Here is a 19,643-nt window from a genome sequence, read left to right as displayed (position 1 = left end):
GTATCCACAAATCCAGGAGACACTTTGTCAAAAGGCAAGTATCCTTCACATTCCATGTCCTGCTTTTACTGAGGCTTACTTGAGTGAGTGACCAGAAGACTTAGCACCTTTGGATCTTGGATCTTTGGAAGAGGCATGAGGCTTTCAAATTTTCTTGCGCAATTGAATTGCGTTGGTTCTTCATTTCTGAAAATGGGAAGTCCACCTGCCAGAACATTTGTGAGTATGCAGCATGTCCTCTGGACTGGTTAGGAACTCCCTGCTGGGATAAACTGCAAAATGGGAGGGGGGAGAATTCAGTCCTGGTGCCTTATGATTTAGTATTTCTCCCTTCAAAGATGAGAAGGCCCTAAATGCTAGGCAGAAGCACCTCTGGCCAGGCCTCTGTCTCTGCTCTCTCGTTTGTGGATAAACGTTAAGATGGGTTCCTTCGTGGGGAGGAAGTTGAGCGGGAGGCAGATTGGGGAGGGAGAAGAAGACAGCAGAAGGCATGGTGATGAAATTAGGGAGGTGGGTCACGCAAAGCAGCAAGGCAGCTGAAAGCCCAGTATCGTGTTCTAGTCTGCTGTGCTCACTCCAGAACTTCATCTCCAGAGTTTGCCTATCTCTGAATTCTAGCTACTGCCGCCGCCGAATGGAAGGTCCGTAGTTAATAAAGCTTCCCCCGTCCACAATTCTATCACGGAGGAGTACGCTGCCTGGCCTGTACTGCTGAATCTTGGTTGGACATGAACGAGAGGGTCCCCCTGTCTGAAATGTACCTTGGCTTTCGAGTTCAAGTTCACCCGTTGTAAGACCCTGCTTGGCGGGCCATAAAGATCAGTAGATGTGCCTATTCTGGAGACAAGAGTTGGCGCATATTATTGGTCCTGACTTCAGCTAATTTGACCATAGAATTTGGGGTTTCAAAGGGCATCAAGTCAGAGAAGCTTCCCTTTCTCCGTGGCCTGTGTTGAAGGATATTGTACAGTCGCTGGACAGATAACTGCATCTGGAGAGTTGGCTGCAGGATGCCTTGGCAATGGGATCTGTTGCTTTAAGACTTTAATGGCTTTTGAGCAGTTTAGAATAAAATAAGTGCCCTTTTAAAAGATTTGGTCATAACAGTTGCAATAAACAAGAATCACAGAGCCATAAAATGTAATATAAACCAGACTCTTTTCCCCCCCCTCCCCCACCCCCCAAAAAGCTTGGACAAATAGAATTTTTGCCTGGTGCTGAAAAAGCAAACAAAAAGCATATGTGGGAAAGGAGACGCTTCCTCGTTTCAAAGGCCCCTTGGAGTTGGTGGGTATCCAAGGAGATCTTCCATAACTGGTCTTAACTGGTGGTCAGGTTCATCAGGAGAAGAGGAAGTCCTTCCATCTTGAACCTGTGCCAGAAAAAGGCTTTGGGGCAGTGACATGACTATTGTATGTTGTGTTACGTAGTGTGTTGGGGAAGAGTGTGAGCACCAGTCATCTTCCGTGGCATGGCTTATCAAGGTGGCATCTCACCACCTCAAGTGGCCCTTCCCATGGGTTGTACTGGGAACACCAGAAGATACTTCCATACACCAATAAATCTTGTGGAGAAAGCCTCTTTTTGCTATTAAATGTGTTTGAGTGGACTGTAGACCTAGAGTAACTAAAGAGACCTGTTTTGGTTGGGGGACGTCTTACAAAGGCACCACATTGTTCTGGCAATTAGCTTTGTACAATCCTTTGGCAAGACATAGCATCCAGAGGTGGTATTCAGCAGGTTCTGACCCATTCTGGAGAACCGGTAGCGGAAATTTTGAATAGTTCGGAGAACTGGCAAATCCCACTTCTGACTGGAGATTTTACAGTATCCTTCCCCTGCCACACTCACCAAGCTACGCCCACAGAACCGGTAGTAAAAAATTTGAATCCTACCACTGATAGCATCCCTTCAGAATTTTCCATATCCTGAGTATGCTGAATTTCATTTTAAGAATGTCCAAGGAGAAATTCCCAGTTCTAACCTAGGATCTGGTGAGATCTGATGCCCCTGTTGCAGGAATCCATGCTTAAAAGCATCAGGATGGAGGATTTGCAAAAGAACAAGTGCCAGAGTGTTGTTTTTTTAATAAAAAGTTTTTAAAATTTTTTACAACAAACCTAAACATAAAACAACAAATAAAATCTTTCAGTTATACAGCATGTCAGTTGGTACATGTATCTTGTGCATAAGATAGTCTTTTCCTCTTAAATTTACATTCATATTGCATTGATTAATTTTCCATATATTATTAGACCATCATTAAACTTCAATTACATATCTTTTATAGCAAATTTCAATTCTTACTAATTTTTATTCGTGTTATAATTTATTCAAAGATAATCCAATTGTAACATATCATTGCTATTATATTATACTTAGATTTCCTACTTTTTTATCTAACCATAGTTAGGTGCCAGAATGTTGAGGATGATTTGATGATCTTGCCAGATGATGGGGGATTTGTGTGAAAACAGAACATCTTGTTTGGACTCCTGCCACTGGTCATTCAGTGTCTACAAACTGGATTCCCAAACTGATGTGGCAATGCTAGAGCCCTTTCTCATGCCAGAAGAACCTCAAGTGCCATGCCACATTCACCAACTCTTAACAAAGTTTGCAATCCTGTGTGATAACCATAAATCCAATGTCAAGCATGGCTTAGTGTGTTCTAAATCCAGCCAATTATGGCATATTCCATAAACAATTTCATGGTTGATGTGATAAATGTCCGCTCTTCCCTTGAACTTTTGGGCATTGGCTAGAAAGTCTTGGACAGGGAATATAAGAGAGAAGTCATATTTCCAACCACTTTGAAAAGACTTCCAGAAGAAAAAAAAAAAACCCTCCTTAACCATATCTGGAATGATATGTTCCAAAGAAGGAGAAGGAAGAAAAAATGAAACCAAACCTAAGCCAGAAGATCACTGGTTGTACAGTATGTCTCCAGTTGCAAGTCACTCTAACCACAGTGGCAGACAATCCCACAACATGGTTTTAAACTGGTTTTATTGTTTTAAAACAAACCTCAGGATATTCATTCATCTTTCTGTGAACATCATGGTAAGATGAGAACTATATAAAACTGCAACCATAATTTCAATTTGTAGAAAGGAATCACACGTTTGTTTTTAGACTCTTCAAATGAATCTTAGCCATTTTTCCCCACCTGAGGCAGTCCTTTTTATGCTGTGTCTGTCCACCATAGCTCCTTCACCTTAACTCAGGTCCCTTCAAAGCAAACTTCTAGCGTTTTTTTTTCCTGTTTGTTGTGCTCTTGCTAAAATTATTTCTTAAATGATTGAGACACCGGCAAAACCCAGGTTAATCATTGTACTGAAGTTTTTATGTTTCTAATTTCTTTTGTTCTCCAGAGAAACGTGCGCATTAGGAAACAATAAGTCCAACTTGTTTCGTTTTGCAATATCTGCTAACAGAAAAGTTTGTTCTCAATTACCTCTTTGCAAGTTTATTTGCTATCTTTGTTTTTAATAAGCATCCCTGAAGCAGCCTGCAAAAAAGGAACTTTATTCGAAGGAGATTCTTTTATGATGTGTTAGACTGGAAGGAAATTGCGAAAGAGGACAGACGTACGCATTTACAAATGAAACATCCTGCTTGAAGTGAAAGATGGACAATATTTTTTTCCTGCACTGATGTTTGCTAATTAAAGGAAAGTTAGACCTTTTCAAATGTACCACAGCCACATGGCCTGTAACAGGAGACTGTGCTAGTACAGGAGAAAGATCTTTTTTGAAAAGGGCTGCTCTCATTTAATCCTGATTTGTTGAAACTCTATCAGAACTGGAGGGATTTTTTTTGGGAGGGGGACTTGTTTTAAAAATTTTGCCCCAATAATCATGCGATGATGCCAACAATAATGCCAACTTTAAAAAAAAAAATCAAAATTGGCTAATACTGTTGAGCAATTCACTACACTGTTATCACCTAACCACAATGTTAATTTTTGCGCACAGGGCTTCGTGGTTCTGCATTCTTTGTCATGGAACAAACAGTGTTGTCCAAAAAGTACATCTCGGTAACTGTTTGCCTGTGGATAACTTGATATTACAAATATTCTTGAACTGAGTTTTACTTGAAAATCTCTAGCTTAATTGATCATTACATACAAGCATTTGAATATAGGAACAGAGAGTCAAACTCCTCATTCAACTTCAATTTACTCTCATCTTCATTTTAAAATATCAGGTAAAATATGACTTTCGGGGACAACCATCTTCAGATAAAGCAATCTATTAGCTTAAGAGTATTGAAGTTTATGAAGCACCATTGTACTCTTGGGGTTCTTCCAAAATGGTTATATCTCTGGCTACTTAGAAACATGAGAGATTTATGGAACCTTCAAAGGAAATGTGTCCAAACATCATTAAAAAAAAACATTTGGCATAGGAAATTGTCATTTGGCATAGAAAATAGACTTGAAGACTCTGCTTGTGTATGCATCTCCTAAAACCTGATTCCTTAGTGAGAAGATGCTGGACAAAATGGAATATTGGTCAGTCCCTCAGTCTTCTGCTCCTCATCCTTCAGATGTCTTTTCTTCTACTTGTGACATATCCATCATCAGACGTTGGTGATCATGTGGGCAATATATCAACAGCCGCACAAAAAAAATGCTGAGTTTTGTACAAACTGGTCCCTTAGATTTGGAAGCCATGAAGTTCTTCAATTTTTTCCTGGAGGATTAAGTGAAGTATGCTGTATTTTTTTCCCCAGGTGTCACACTAGCAACTAATCCTACTTTGAACCACACAAGCAGCTATAAGGTCAGGAAGCTTTCCAAGCTAATTTTGAGATTCTAAGAACTGAACGTAAAACCTTCAGATGCCAAGAAACAAAGAGGTCCAACTGTTGACCTATTCAATTTTGTATAACCGGCACTGACCATCAGCAATTGATGTAAATCTCAAGCAGTATATTTTCTGGTCTTATCCGCAGAAGCCAAAAGTAAAACTGACCTTAGCCAAGAAAGATGCTCACTCTATAAGTGAAGCAACTCCTATGAAGCAGCTGGATCCTTTCCTCCACATACTCAAATCAAGGTTGCCATCCAATTGAAGGAATCTTAGTCACTTGCACATACTTAGGGCTACTAAATTAGCACTCCTTCTAAAATCTTCCTCCGTTTTTATGGCCTGTAATTCAAACCCATCACTTAGAAGAAGCCCTTTCACCCCATTAGTGCCAGAACTTTAACTAGATTGGCTGGCTCTTGTGGACGAGAGTTTAACCAGAATGTGAAATGTTCCAATTTATTTTATGAAATGTTTTTGATGTGAGAACTCAAGAATGGAACACTGGACGCAGAATGAGGAGGAACAGAGATCCGTTTGACTTGGATGACCTCCATGAGAGTTTGAGTTTAGAGTAGTCCAAAAGAGCCAGCTTTACTCCTATTTGCCCCCCCTCTCCTTCCAACTCTGTTATTCTATTACATTCTTTCTTTTTCTTTCTTTTCTTTCTCTCTTTCTCTTTCTCTCTTCCCTTCCAACTCTGTTATTCTATTCTTTTCCTTTCTTTCTTTCTTTCCTTCCTTCCTTTCTTCCTTTCCTTCTTTCCCCCTCTCTCTTCCCTTCCAACTCTGTTATTCTATTCTTTCCTTCCTTCTTCCTTCTTTTTCTTTCTTTCTTTCTTTCTTTCTTTCTTTCTTTCTTTCCTTTCCTTTCTTTCCTTCCTTCCTTTCTTTCTTTCTTTCTTTCTTTCTTCCTTCCTTCCTTCCTTCCTTCCTTCTTCCTTTCCTTCCTTTCCTTCTTTCCCCCTCTCTCTTCCCTTCCAACTCTGTTATTCTATTCTTTTCCTTTCTTTCTTTCCTTCCTTCCTTTCTTCTTTCCCCCCTCTCTCTTCCCTTCCAACTCTGTTATTATATCCTTTCTTTCTTTCTTTTTTCTTTTTCTTTCTTGTCTCTCTCTCTCTCTCTCTCCTTCCAACTCTGTTATTCCATTCTATTCTTTTCTTTCTTTTCTTTATCCTGGCAGACGGAAGGGAAGGGAAGGGTTAAAGAAACTTCTTTCGAGGCTACCTCGGCATCCTCGACCCCTTTGGCTTGCCTCCAGGGATATCTGATGAAAAAAAGGGGTGGGAAAAAGCAGAAAGAGGGGGCTATATAAAGGCGGAAGAGTCTGCGATCTCCTGCAGTCTTCCACCCAGAGGTTTTTCGCCCGCCTCTTCTCCCCGGCTGAGCCGAGAGACGGACGCGCATTTCTTTCGCCCCGAGCGGAATTCCGAGGATCCGATCAAAGCAAGTTTTCCCTTTCTTTGCAGAGGTGAGCGCCCCGTTTCATTCCTCTGGCCGGGTGTAGTTGAGCGGAGCTACTTATTTCGAGCAAGATTTGCGTTTTCCTACCGTATAAACATGCAAAAGATGAACCTTAGGGATGCTGTTAGATGCATCTTTCTTTCCTTTCTCTTTCTCTCTCTCTCTCTCTCTCTCTCTCTCTCTTTCTCTCCTCTCTCTCTCTCTCTCTCTTTCTTTTTCTCTTTCTCTTTCTCTATTTCTCTTTCTTTCTTTCTTTCTTTCTTTCTTTCTTTCTTTCTTTCTTTCTTTCTTTCTTTCTTTCTTTCTTTCTTTCTTTCTTTCTTTCTTTCTTTCTTTCTTTCTTTCTTTCTGTTGCAGGAGAGAAAGCAGACAAGGCAAGGTTTGCGGATAGAAGCCCCCTTACCAAATCCCACATTTTAGAATCATACCGAAGATTCAGGAATGTCTTTACTTTAAGAGGAGGATGCACAAGGTCTCTTTCCATGGGGCAACTCGACAGTACAGCCGAATTGCAGCTTGCTTAATGAGGTCAAGTAACAAAGCCAGGGTCTCTGCATCCAAGCAACTTTCAGTCCCGTTTCAGCTTTGCTTAAAGTTTCTTTCATTTGGTTTGGCGGGTGCCAAGTCGATGTGTTTGCTTATTTTCTAATTAGCAAGGCACACCCAGAAAATAGGTTAATTCAGTCAACGGGTGAAGCATCTTCTGTGGACCTATCTTGAGCCAGTGGAAAGAGTGTGGCAGTTTTATGCACAAATATCAAGTTATAACAGAACAAGGATCAGATCTTTGCCTGCTTTGAATGGACCCATTTTAACCTAGTGGGCTGTAGAGCATAATATAGAATTGTCAGTCTTCATGATCATTTTAATTTTTCCAATTTCCTTCTTCAACTAGAGAAAACACTGCTTGCTTTGTCTGTTCATTGCATTGGCCTAATCCTAGACTAATGTACTTATTATAGAAAGCCTATTCCATTCAATGGGACTCAAATTTGCTCAGTAATTGCAATTTACATCCAATAGTGGTTGAAGTACTTTATAAGAGGTCCTTGGTGCTCTCTGAGCTTGATTGCTTTCTTGCAGATGTTCCATTACCCAAACTAGGTAACTTCATCAGGGAGCCACAAATATTTCCTTTAAAAGTATTTTATGGTTGGAGAGGATCTGAAGTGAAGGAAAAGTTGGAGAAGATTGCCCAAGAATTTAAACATTTTAATGGAAAACCGAAGCTACAACCCCAAGTAGATTGTTCTGTGAGTTTGGATGGGTAAGAACCTGATTTCTTTTGTAAGACCTTCTTCTCTTCCTGATTATCTAAGCAGTTCAATCAGTTGGTCTTTAAAGAAACATTTGGATCTATGTTGTTTGCTTTATGTACCAATTTCAAAACTTGAGAGCAATTTATCCAGCAGTTTAGTCCAACGTTGAAAAAGAGTCAATGTTGTACAGCTACTGAAGACAAATCGGTGTTTCCTGTTTATCAGCCTGTAGAGACAAACAATCTGTTTACATAGAAGTTTAGAATTCCCCAAATTAATGCTTCTCTATCTCTGTCTCACACACAAACACAAATTTTTAAGGACAATGTAGACCCAAAATGTACATTGCTTTGATGACAATGGATTGACCTGATTAGATGAGATTAGAATCAGAAGAAAGTCTTACAAATGAAACCAGGTTCTTGCCCATCCAAACTCACTGCCGTCTCCTTTTGGCTTTGCCAACTCCGTGGGAATCATTCCGAAGGCCAACTTCGGGCTTTGTCCTTGAGCACTTTCCCTTCCTCTGCTGGTGAGTCACAAGCATGATATGTTTCTTAGCATGTTCTGTCTCCTCTAACTGTCCTAACCAAGAATGATGATGATCACATCTGTTAATAAATCTCTCTGAAATATTTTTTCATCCCTCCCATCCAACCCCCAAATGTTGTTTGAGGCTTGTTACCTACTTACTGCCATGGGGAGGAGTGAGAGAAATAGAGAAGGCCAAACCATGACATTTCCAAGCAAGATTTCCTTTGATTTCCAAATGGAAAAGAGCTTCAACACTGATTGACCACAACAAGGATTTCCCCTTTGATTAGACCTTCTTGATTAGTTTTCCACTTGAGCTCCATATTCTGCCTCAGGGGGCATTTTATTCCCCCCTCCCCCCTGGATTCATGGATTGCTGATCAGTCCCAGATGTTAAGAGAGCATCTGTAGCATGAACTCCTTAAAGCAAGTACAGCTGGACTAGAATGCAGCATGTTCCTTCAGAAGGAACTTAAGGTCCATCTTTCCAAATTCCAAATCAAACAAACATTTGTTGGAGTTTTTCTTTTTTTAAGAGATGCTTTAAATCTGCTAACAATCTGTGCAAAATCTAAAAGCCGTAGATTTTCCAGTATTGTTGAATATGACATTGTCACCTTGTCTTTGGTTACGGTTACTGTTCATTTGACCTCTTTTTTTCTGGGCCTAATCCACATGGAGGAGAGTAAGGACCTTCATTTCTGAATAGCAATAGCACCTAGACTTATATACCACTTCACAGTGCTTTACAGCCCTCTCTAAGCAGTTTACAGAGTCAGCCTCTTGCCTCCAATAATTTGGGTCCTCATTTTGCCCACCTTGTAAGGATGGAAGGCTGAATCAACCTTGAGCCAGTCAGGATTGAACTCCTGACAGTTGACAGAGTCAGCAAACCACTGCACCACCATGGACCTTCCCTCCCTTCTTCCTCCCTCCCTCCTTCCCTTCCTTCTTTCCTTCCCTTCCTTCCTTCTTCCTCCCTCCTTCCTTCTTCCTCCCTCCTTCCTTCTCTCCCTTCCTTCCTTCCTTCTTTCTCCCTCCCTCCCTTCCCTCCCTCCCTCCCTCTGTTACTTCCCACTGAGCACTTAGACTTATATACCACTTCACAGAGCTTTACAGCCCCCTCTACGCAGTTTACAGATTCAGCCTCTTGCCCCCAACAATCTGGGTCCTCCTTTTACCCACCTTGGAAGGATCGAAGGCTGAGTCAACCTTGACCCTGGTGGGATTCGGTCTGCCAAATTGCAGGCAGCCAGCAGTCAGCAGAAGTAGCCTGCAGTACTGCACTCTCACCACTGCACCACGAGGCAGAAGAAAATGGGGAAAAAATGAAATCTAGAAGGGGCCAGAATGACCAGCAAGGGCCCTCACCAAAACAAAACAGGTATTTTGGCAAAAGACCCAGCGATTCCATTTGCCAATATTGGCCTTGTCTGGACTCAGATTTGTGGGCACTGAACCATCTAAATTGTCCCACAAGGGAGTAGAATGCCATCTAAGGGAATAAAATGGACAGTCCTATGCATCTGAAGGACTGTCAGCAGGCTGGAGTAGATTGAGTTGAGGTTGATGGGTCAATAGTCTGATTTGGTACAATCCAATCTCCTGAATTTCTGGACAGTTGTGAACTATCTTGGCAAGAAAGAAGGAAGCACAGCCAAGCTGGGGACGTCCTTCTCCTGAGGGCTGAATATTGAGATCATCCTTCTCACTATGTCTGTAATGCTAGAGCCAACCCTGCCTATGATGCAGAGCACTTGACATGATGCAGCAAATAGGGACTCCATTTGGATATGTTGGGGGTATGACCCCCGCATTGTGCTACATATTTGGCAAACCAAAAACCCTGCTGGGGCTCGGTGACCCAGAAACTTAAGAGCATCTTTGGACTCTCCAGCTTTTCTACAAGCAGACATTCCTGCAAATCTGAGAGCCAAGCGCACTCAGTGCCTGTTCTCCTTTATCATGAGATACAAGGCGGTGCTCCAAATCCTCAGCTTGAAGCTAGTTAGTGGTGTTATCTTAAGCTGCCAAGAGAACAAGTGATTCCTTCCTTGCCAGGTTGAAATAAGTTGGCAGGTAGATGTGTCTGCATGCTTTTCAAGGCCCTACCCATGAAGTTCAGTGACAGGAGATTTAGCTCCAATAAATCCAAGCCTTTCTTGACAGAGAGGACTGTCTAACCATAGAATTTTCTAACGCACGTCATTACTGTGGCTCAGGAGGAATTTTGCAAGGGAAGTCCTCTTCAGTTCTTCGAACCCTATGGTAGCCATCCTCTTTGGAGAATTCTGGGAGTTGAAGTCCACATATCTTCAAGTTTTCAAGGTTCTTTGGCTTCAATTTTGGTGGTTGGAAAATTCTGGGAATTGAAGTCCACAGAACTTCAAGTTGCCAAGGTTGGGAAACTGCTCTAGGAGACTGAGCGTACTATAAGAAAGGAGTGGAGCTACAGGTCAAAAGGGGAGGAATTTGCCTGGATCAAAGGCAAAACAAATCCCATACGTTGGGTCTAACAATGAAAAAGTCCATAGAGTGACCTCAGTTTGATCCTCTGATCCTTTGGACTCTTGGCTATGCCAAGGAATGTGGGCCTGGCTGACGAAGCACCCTTTGCTTGGCAAGTAATCTTGCCCTTACATTTAAATCATCTGGTGGCCAAAACATCTGGTTTTGACCACTGTCAGTGACAGGTCCTGGATGAGAATGAAGCTTGCAGTCGTCCTGGCTGACCCCAGTGTTTACAACTCCTTTTCCACTGATTTTTATTAGTTGTGCCCAAATGACTCCCTTGTGCAGCATGGTATTTGGTGCATTGTGTAAATTACACACTTGGGAAACAGCTACTCACTGAGTGCTCATTCATGGAGAGCACGTTGTCTTCTGGAGCGTTCCTGCTCTGACGTGGAATGATTTCCATTTCAAGGTTGCTTGAAATTGGTCCACCTGGAAGACATCGACAGGTGGAAGGAAGCACATTTCAACCCAACCAGAGACATTTCCTTCTCCTGAGAGGTTTAACGGAGTATGATGCCAAAGAGGGACTGATCCAGCCCCTGGGAAGGGAAAGGAATTAAAATTTGCCTTCCAATTTCCTGAAAATGTTCTTCTCCAAAGAGTTTCAACTGTTTCTTCCTTAGCAGATCTCCAACAGGCTTATCCAGCAGTTTCAGTGGTGGGCTGCCTTGTCAGGGTGCCAGGATATCGCTATCGTCACACTGAAGCATTGTGGGAAATGAAGACAATCTCTTCCGTCCTTGCTTTCGTTCACCAGGGTGGATAGGATCATTGATGGAAAATATCTCCGAACTGGGAAAGAGGGAGAGAGAAATAATTCTCCGCCGGGGGTTTGCTCCATCAGATACACAGCTGACCTGCCCCTGATAATAGGGGGGGCTCTGGATCCTTTGGGCTTCTAAGAAGTCATTAAGAACTTGATTTCCAAAGGCTCGTGTACCTTATATATAGAGAGAAACACACACACAGAGAGAGGGAGGGACGGAGAGAGAGGGGGAGAGGGAGAGGGAGAAGGAGAGAGGGAGAGAGCGCTAATATGTTTTGTGTGTGTATGCATATCGTGTTTATGTGTGTATGTATAGTGTCTGTATGCATATATAATGTGTATGATATGTATTATTTTATACACTGCATATATAATGTGTATGTGTGTGTGTGTATGTATAGAGTATGTGTGTGTATATATGTGTGTGTGTGTGTGTGTGTGTGTGTGTATACACACACACACACACACACACACATACAAATTGTGTGTGTGTGTGTGTGTATTAAAAGCAAAACTATAATGACGTGGGAAAATACCTGAACAAAGCTGAATACCATACATGTAAGTACCCGAGAAAACTTAAGAATATAGATAGATAGATAGATAGATAGATAGATAGAGAGAGAGAGAGAGAGAGAGAGAGATAGAGATTGCATATAGATATACATTGTGTATGTGTGTGTAAACGCTGTAAAAGCAGGAAACTTGTGAGCAGATTAGGCCACAAGGCAGCCCTGTGGGTGCCTGGCAGAAGAGCATCTATTTATAAGCCCCCTAACTCTGAAAGTCAGAATTGTTCCCCAAAGTGGGTCAGACTGTCTACCAACAGAGCGGCTTGAGGTTAGCCACAGAACATTTGCCTCTTGCTAGGCAGGAGCTGAGTGGGTGGGAAGGATTGAAGAAGAGGGGAGAAGTTACAAGAACAAAAGAGAGAGGGAGAGAGGGAGGGAGGAGGGAGGGAGGGAGAGAGAAATAGAACTAATTTCTTTTTTAAAATGAGGTTAAGACAGTACTTCATCATTTGAGAAAGTAGGCTGGGTAGTTTGAGGGAGGAGATCAAATGTCAGCTGCCTAGATTTATATGTACTTTTTGGATTTTGGAGACAATCAGTGGGAATCATGCTGAAAGTCGCCACACAGCATGTAGAAGCCAGGAGGCCCTTGCAGGGAACCAGTTTTAAAAAGGTTTACTCAATGGGGCTTGGGTTGGTGGTGGAGGAATATTCCACTTTCTTTTTTTTTTTCCTTTAAAAAACTCCTGCTGTTTTAAATACGTCACTTAGTAAGAAATGTTTCTTGCTAATGTTTGCTTTGAATGTACAAAAATGCCAGCCTTGATCATAACCAGCCAGCTGGGAAAGGCTCAGATTTAAAACAAAACTATCTTCATATTCAAAATATTCTCAGCCAGCAGAGGGAGGAGGGGGGGGGACCCCATTTCATGGCTGCATAATAGAAGTAAGTTGAATTCTCTGCTCCGAAGACCAAGAAAGAAGAAGATTCAATAAAAGTTGGGCTTTCTATCACAACATGATTTATGAGTCTTACCCAAAATCTAAGCGAAGTTTTCTTATGAACATGCACAGGGGTTGCAAAGTGCCATTTTTCTCTAGAGCAGTCTAATCTTGGTCATGGCTGGCCAGGGAATTCTGGAACTTCAAGTCTTGAAGTCCACAAGTCTTAAAAGTGGCCAAGGTTGGACAACCATGCTGTAAAGAATGATTGGTTAGGGAATTCTGGGACTTGAGGTCCACAAGTCTTAAAAATGGCCCAGGTTGGACAACCATGCTGTAAAGAATGATTGGTTAGGGAATTCTGGGACGAGGTCCACAAGTCTTAAAAGTGGCCAAGGTTGGACAACCATGCTGTAAAGAATGATTGGTTAGGGAATTCTGGGACGAGGTCCACAAGTCTTAAAAGTGGCCCAGGTTGGACAACCATGCTGTAAAGAATGATTGGTTAGGGAATTCTGGGACTTGAGGTCCACAAGTCTTAAAAGTGGCCCAGGTTGGACACTCCTTCTCTAAAGCATGACTGCCTGGAGAATTCTGGGACTTGAGCCCCACACATTTGGAAGTTGCCAGGATTCATGGTTATAAAAGAAGTCTCTTACACTCATTGGTTGACCTTCTCTGTTAAACTTGTTTTCTATAATCCTTGGTAGATTTTTCTCCTGGCTTGGACCCAACACAGAGACTAACGCCGTGCTGAAAAGTGTTTCACAGCTGTTTTCTACTCACCTCACTCAACTTGATGGAAAATAAAATTTATTTCCCCCTCTTCCTAAGAATGAACTGCACATAAATGCTAGATGGGAGTTAGTCTCTGATGTTAATTGGAAAGTGGCTGCTGAGAGGAGAATATGAGTGTCTGGTCTTCCAGACCACATTCCCCTGGCATTCTCCTGCATCTTCCTGACTGATCATGTCTTGATTTAGAAAATATTCCTCTACACCCACGTTCCAAGTGACTAACCGTGCTTTCGTTAAAAGAGGATGGGATTATTCCCAAGATCTCTTTTCCAAGCAGGGCACAAAAAGGCTGCAAAGGCATTCATGGCTTGAGGGTGGAAGGGATAATACCAGGCAAGGAGTCTTTGTAAAACAACCCCCCAAAACTAAGATGAGGGCAATGACTATGTGGATAGAACCCTGCCCCTTTGTGTCACGTGGGTCTGCTGCACAGTGATCAAGATCAAGGTACCAAGAGAAGGGAATATTGGTAGCTCGGGGTTGAATTGTAGAGTCCTTAGTGCTTGATTTTTGAAGAGCAAGGGGTCTGAAAACCCAAACCCAATCAGAAATGTAGACTATATCTCAAAAAAAATATTAGCTCAGAAATGCCACCCCCAGAATGTCTAATGCCTGGAACATTCTTAAGAAGAGGAAGAGAAGCTTTGGGGAAATCAAAGATAGTTTTGGATGCTGAATGACTTGGGGCTGAAAATTGTAGAGCCCTCATCAAGAATGGAGCTAGGATGAATGTTTTGAAGATGTTTGAGCTAGAACTTCTGTGCTACCTCCACTGATTTTCCATGAGTTCCACCCATTGCACTGGGGACAAATGGAACCTCAACTCCTGTCATCTTCAATCACATGCCAAACATCTGGATGACCATGAATGGTTGGGAGACCATGCTGCTCTTCCTGGAGGGACAAGATAGGGGAAAGGGGGCTGCAACATCACTTTAGCTCAGAAGACAGGGTCTTCTCTTCTCTTCTCTTCTCTTCTCTTCTCTTCTCTTCTCTTCTCTTCTCTTCTCTTTTCCAACAAAGGAGCCTATATAAAAACTTGTGCAGAGAGCTGTGACACACCCTCTTTAGATTGAAAATTCTGGTGACATCTTGCTTATGCAGCCAGGGATCCCTGGGACCTGGCAAGGTCTCTGTTCTCCTTTGCTGCCAAGAAGACACAGCTCACAGCTCATAGTTGACCTCTCCTAACTTCTATTTGGGAAGGTCCAATGTGCCATTAATTAGGATTCTGGGGACACAGTAATATTTATCAAGCTCATTCTCCAGTGGGTGCCTGCTTGCAAACCAGCAATATTGAGACTAAGTATTATTCAAAATGAGTATAGATCTACCTTGTCCTTATCCTTATGGGCTGGACCCTTAGACCAGTGCTTCCCAAACATTTTTCTTCATTACTTCAAATCGCTTATCAGAAAGTCATTTTTACTCAACGTAGGTAAATCCCTTTTGTATCAATGTAAGTGTCCCTATTGAAATTGGGTTGGTTGGTTGCTAACCAAAGAAAAACTACCATTTATCCAATTTGGGGTATAATTTACCCTAGTTTAGGAAGTTCTGTATTAGACCATTCAGTTCTTTCTTCCCCACTCACCTGTGAAATGTATTATGAAGGTAAATGTTTCATATTTGTTTAAGAAGGAATCTTCTACCTATCTCTTGTCTTACTGTCCCAGAGACATAGAGCTGCAGGTTCATCTTCCTGAAACACAGGATTCTAAGACAGGATTCTTCAAACTTGGAAGCTTTAAGACTTGTGGACTTCAGCCTCCAGAATTCCTCAGCAAGCCATGGCTGGTTGAGGAATTCTGGGAGTTGAAGTCCACAAGTCTTAAAATTAGAACCCCACCCGCACCCCACCCCCGTTCTAAGCGTCTTGTTTGAATGAGTAGGGAAGAGGAATAACTTGAAGGAACACCATTCATCGTTTGAAAAGCTTGCTCGTTGCAGGACTCAAAATAATCACATTTTTTTTTTCATTTTCTCCTCTTGTATTACAGGTCTATAGAATACTGCAGAAGTGTTCCCTTGGAAGAGTATTGTTTCCACACCTCTTATTTCCACCAAGCAGAAAATGGCTAAGAATCCTAGCATTCCTTGGCTCATCCCACCAACTCTCCTCCTCTTCCTGACTCATGGCATCCACTGTTTCTTCTTGTCTAATGCCACCCATTTGGAAAACATCCTTAATCAATTCCAAGACGGGCAACCCCACTCAAGGGCCAAGAGATCCATTTCCAGAAGTGACCAAGATGAAATCCTGATGCTTCATAATAAATTGAGGGGGGAAGTCTACCCTTCAGCATCCAACATGGAATACATGGTGAGTTCGAAATGCTGAAGGTGCATAAATCCATAGCCATCGGTGATACACTGATTCTGCGCAGCATTTTGGGAAAATCAGATGGAACAAGAAAAAGAGATGCAGATGAAGTTAGCGTGGTGTATTGGGGATGAGAGCACCCAAGCTTTATTCATAGATTTTTATTCTTTCTAATCATTCTATCTATTTGGTTTCAATATCTCTGTTTTTTTGTTTGATTTTATGGTAAACTAACAGAACACCTCAACAGCTAACAGTATAATAAATTAGAAAGAAAATAGACAGAAAGACAGTGCACAGATTAGAGTGATAGATAGATAAATAAAGATTGATAGATGGTAGATAGATGACAGGTAGATAGATAGGATATATTTAAATAGAGAGGTAGAGAGAGAGGAAGGTAGACAGGTAGAGAGTGATAGATAGATAGATAGATAGATAGATAGATAGATAGATAGATAGATAGATAGATAGATAGATAGATGATAGATAGATGATAGATAGATAGATAGATAGATAGATAGATAGATAGATAGATACTGTAGATAGATAGACAGACAGACAGATGGATGGATGACAGCAGCCAGCCAGCCAGCCAGCCAGCCAGCCAGCCAGCCAGCCAGCCAGCCAGAGATGATAGCCAAGCATACAGACAAATGCAATTCTCTTACATGATTGGAAACTTTCTCATGAGTAACTCTTTTGGGACCCCCATATAGCATTTTAGGTCCTTCCATCTGTGAGAAGAAGAGATTTCTCAAGAAGAAATGCTTGTGAATCATTCCATTCCATTCCATCTGTCAATGTAGCCTAGAGTTTAACCTTGTTCCACTCTCCTTTGAGGACACTTACTCATCCCAAATTCCAGAGCAAGAAATCTTCCCTCTAAGCCTTTCCTAAAATCAACTCAGGTTGTAGTTTCTTGAGTCATTTCAATGAGAAAGAAACCATCTGTCCAGAAGCAGCTCTTTCTAGGGTTGAACGCTCAACCTTAATCCTTAGGAAAAGATCCTAGGAACACTAATATCTATATTTTGTTCATGGTTGCATTCTGGGAGTTGAAGTCTACCCATCTTAAAAGTTGGCGAAGTTGAGAAATATGGCCTCTACTGTCCTGCCCCTGTCGGAATCTGAATTTGAGGAGGAAGACGAACAGCTGACAGGGAGTGGGAGTGTGGCTCCGTTGGCTGTGGATGAAGGACAAAGTCTGGCTGGGCAGAGCAGGGAAGAGGGAGAACAAGTGAGAGGGAGTTCAGAGGAAGACCCAGGTCCACCCCCTCTTCATCCTAGGGCACGCAGGGAGGAATGGAGAAAAGAGCAACATGGGTTGCATGGCTTATGGGGGAGGAAAGGGTCCTGATCCCCTTCATTAGCCACACCTGGGAAGAGAGTTTAAAACAGATGCATGCTGAGTGCGGTATCTGCTGGATACCGAAAGTTTATCTTGTGTTGACTTTGGTTATCTGTGTTCCTGGCATCCTCCCAACCGTGTTGAATTACTGCAGTCTGGAATTCCTTCTCTTGCCCTCATTTTACCTCATCTTGCTTTGATTGGACTTATAGTTACAGTTTTTGTTGACCATGTTTTGGACTTGATTCTCTGCAGCCAAAGGCTGTTCCTGGGAGAGTTTTTTTTCTAGCCCAGAAGGTAACCAGGACATTGGGAGCAAAGTTGGAGCTAATAAAGGGACTCCTACTGATTATCTGACTGTGTTGCCCATGTGCCACGCCCCGGGTCATCACATCTACAGTATACATTTATATTTTTCATTTCTTCATCCTTGTCCAGTTAGCCAGGGAACCAACCCTGTGAGATGATGCTGACCCCTCTTTCTCATGCTTCTCTCGTGAGAATTGGGAATGGAAAAATGGCAAACGTACGGAGAACATTTTACTATAAAAAGAGCTCCTGTCTTTACAAATAGCAACTTAAAAATCTAGAGACTGGAAGGAGAGAGAGAGAGAGAGAAAGAGAGAGAAACCCCACACACTTCTAGCTTCAAAATATTTCCAGTCTTTTGCTATTTATCATTCTAGGTTTGTCAGCAAGAGAAGAATGCAGGAACCCTTTTTCAGAAGTTTGTGTATGTTGTTCCTGGCGATTATTATTATTTTTTAAGAAAAGCAAAGATTTTCACATGTTTATGTGACCATGCAAAGGCTTTCGATGGAACATTCTTCTGACGTAGGCCCACTTCTCCAGACGCCAATAAAAAGATGATTAAAGATGATTTCATTCAAAGCCAAATGTCCATTCTATTTGAGATTGCAACCAAACTCTGCAGGGGTGTGTGTATGTGTGTGTGTGTGTGTGTAAGGAAAGAACAGAATGTTTTCTCTGCCTGTACAAGATATCAGATCCATTCTAAATATAAAGGAGGGATCCCACAGAGCTAAGATTGATTATCCCCTCTTGCATTGATAAATGGCTTGCTATGAGTCAAACTATTGGAGCCAGTTATTCTAGCAATTCGAAGTCTTAAGCAAGGGACTTTATAGCTATCTCAGGGCTGAACCAAAGAAATGAAGTTGCTTTTCTATCCTTGGGTTATAGGACCTTAAATGATTTTAGGCCAGTATTCTCAACCTTGATAACTTGAGAGTGAATGGATTTCAACTCCCAGAATTCTTCACCTACCAGATGTGGATTCTAAGTCCCAGAATTCCTCCTCCAGCATCCTTGGACTTCAATTTCCAGAATTTCCATTCATCAGGCTGGCTGGGGAATTCTGGGAGCTGAAGTCCATGGATGCTGGAGGAGGAATTCTGGGACTCAAAGTCCACATATGCTAGGTGAGGAATTCTGGGACTCGAAGTCCACAAACCTTCAAGTTGCCAAGATTGAGAATACTGGCCTAAATTCATTGAAACTCCTAGAAGCACCTTCAGCTTGCCAAGGTTAAGTAACATTCATCTAAGCTAACATGAACCTGTTGAGTTATTTTAACCAACATTCAACAGTTATTTTAAACAGCAATCTTATGCTGATTGGGGAAAGAAGCAAGGAGCTGGAAAATCCCTGGAGATGACCACAGGGAGGGATGAACAAGTCAAGATGGTGACCACAGCTTCACCAATAGATTTTGGAGGTACATCCCTTCACACATTAAAGAGGTGGGGCTTTAAGTGCATGGTCATGATTGCCATAACCACTCCACTCCACAGCCCTCCAGTCCCACAGACTTCAGTTCCTCCTTTAGGAATCCCTTTTATGATTCATTACAGCCTTTAATAAATGATAATCTACATCTGGGTTCAAACCAGGATTGGACTTAGAAGCTTTCACTATAGTAGCAAAAGTACTTTCAGAAGTTGATCAGGGAGGGAGCAGATTCTTTTGACAGAAGGAACAAGTTTACTTATTCACAGGGATGCCAGAAAAAAAGAATGACCTCACTCTGCATGGCCTTTACAATAGAATACTTACAGTAGTGCAAAGCCAATTCAGAGTGATGTCATTCTCTGTTGCAGCCTGTCTTAACATTGGACTGATGGTTCTTAATTGTTGGGGATCCCTCGATTATTTCTTTTAATGAGTTATGACATAATCCTTGATGAGCTAGGATTATTGTCCAGGAAGATGCAGCTTTCCCACTCTACTTTCTGATACTAGTAAAAGAAGTGAGCAAAAATGTATGTTCTTGTGTTTTGAAAGTCCACTTGGTGCATCCATCTCCTGGGACAAGAACAACCCCTTCTCACAACCCCTGCGTAG

At 42.0% G+C, this 19,643-nt stretch overlaps 1 protein-coding gene and 1 long non-coding RNA gene across 2 annotated transcripts in view; one reads left to right on the top strand and one right to left on the bottom strand.

The window, feature by feature from the left end:
• Positions 1–19,643, bottom strand: part of LOC148129798 (uncharacterized) — a 293,893-nt gene that overhangs the window by 82,493 nt on the left and 191,757 nt on the right. The gene's annotated exons all lie outside the window — the stretch shown is intronic.
• Positions 6,153–19,643, top strand: part of CRISPLD2 (cysteine rich secretory protein LCCL domain containing 2) — a 31,965-nt gene continuing 18,474 nt past the window's right edge. Inside the window, exons 1-2 of the mRNA XM_026684019.2 lie at positions 6,153–6,284; positions 15,606–15,928. Coding sequence (XP_026539804.2) covers positions 15,680–15,928 — 249 coding nt within the window. The 5' untranslated portion in view covers positions 6,153–6,284; positions 15,606–15,679. The remainder of the gene's footprint in view (positions 6,285–15,605; positions 15,929–19,643) is intronic.

The sequence above is a fragment of the Notechis scutatus genome, chromosome 9 (assembly GCF_049901735.1).
Source record: "Notechis scutatus isolate UNSWTSFEM ecotype Mainland chromosome 9, rNotScu1.2, whole genome shotgun sequence".
Taxonomy (NCBI): Eukaryota; Metazoa; Chordata; class Lepidosauria; order Squamata; family Elapidae; genus Notechis; species Notechis scutatus.
Note: the sequence above shows the minus strand (reverse complement) of the source record. Positions and strands in the feature narration are given on the sequence as shown.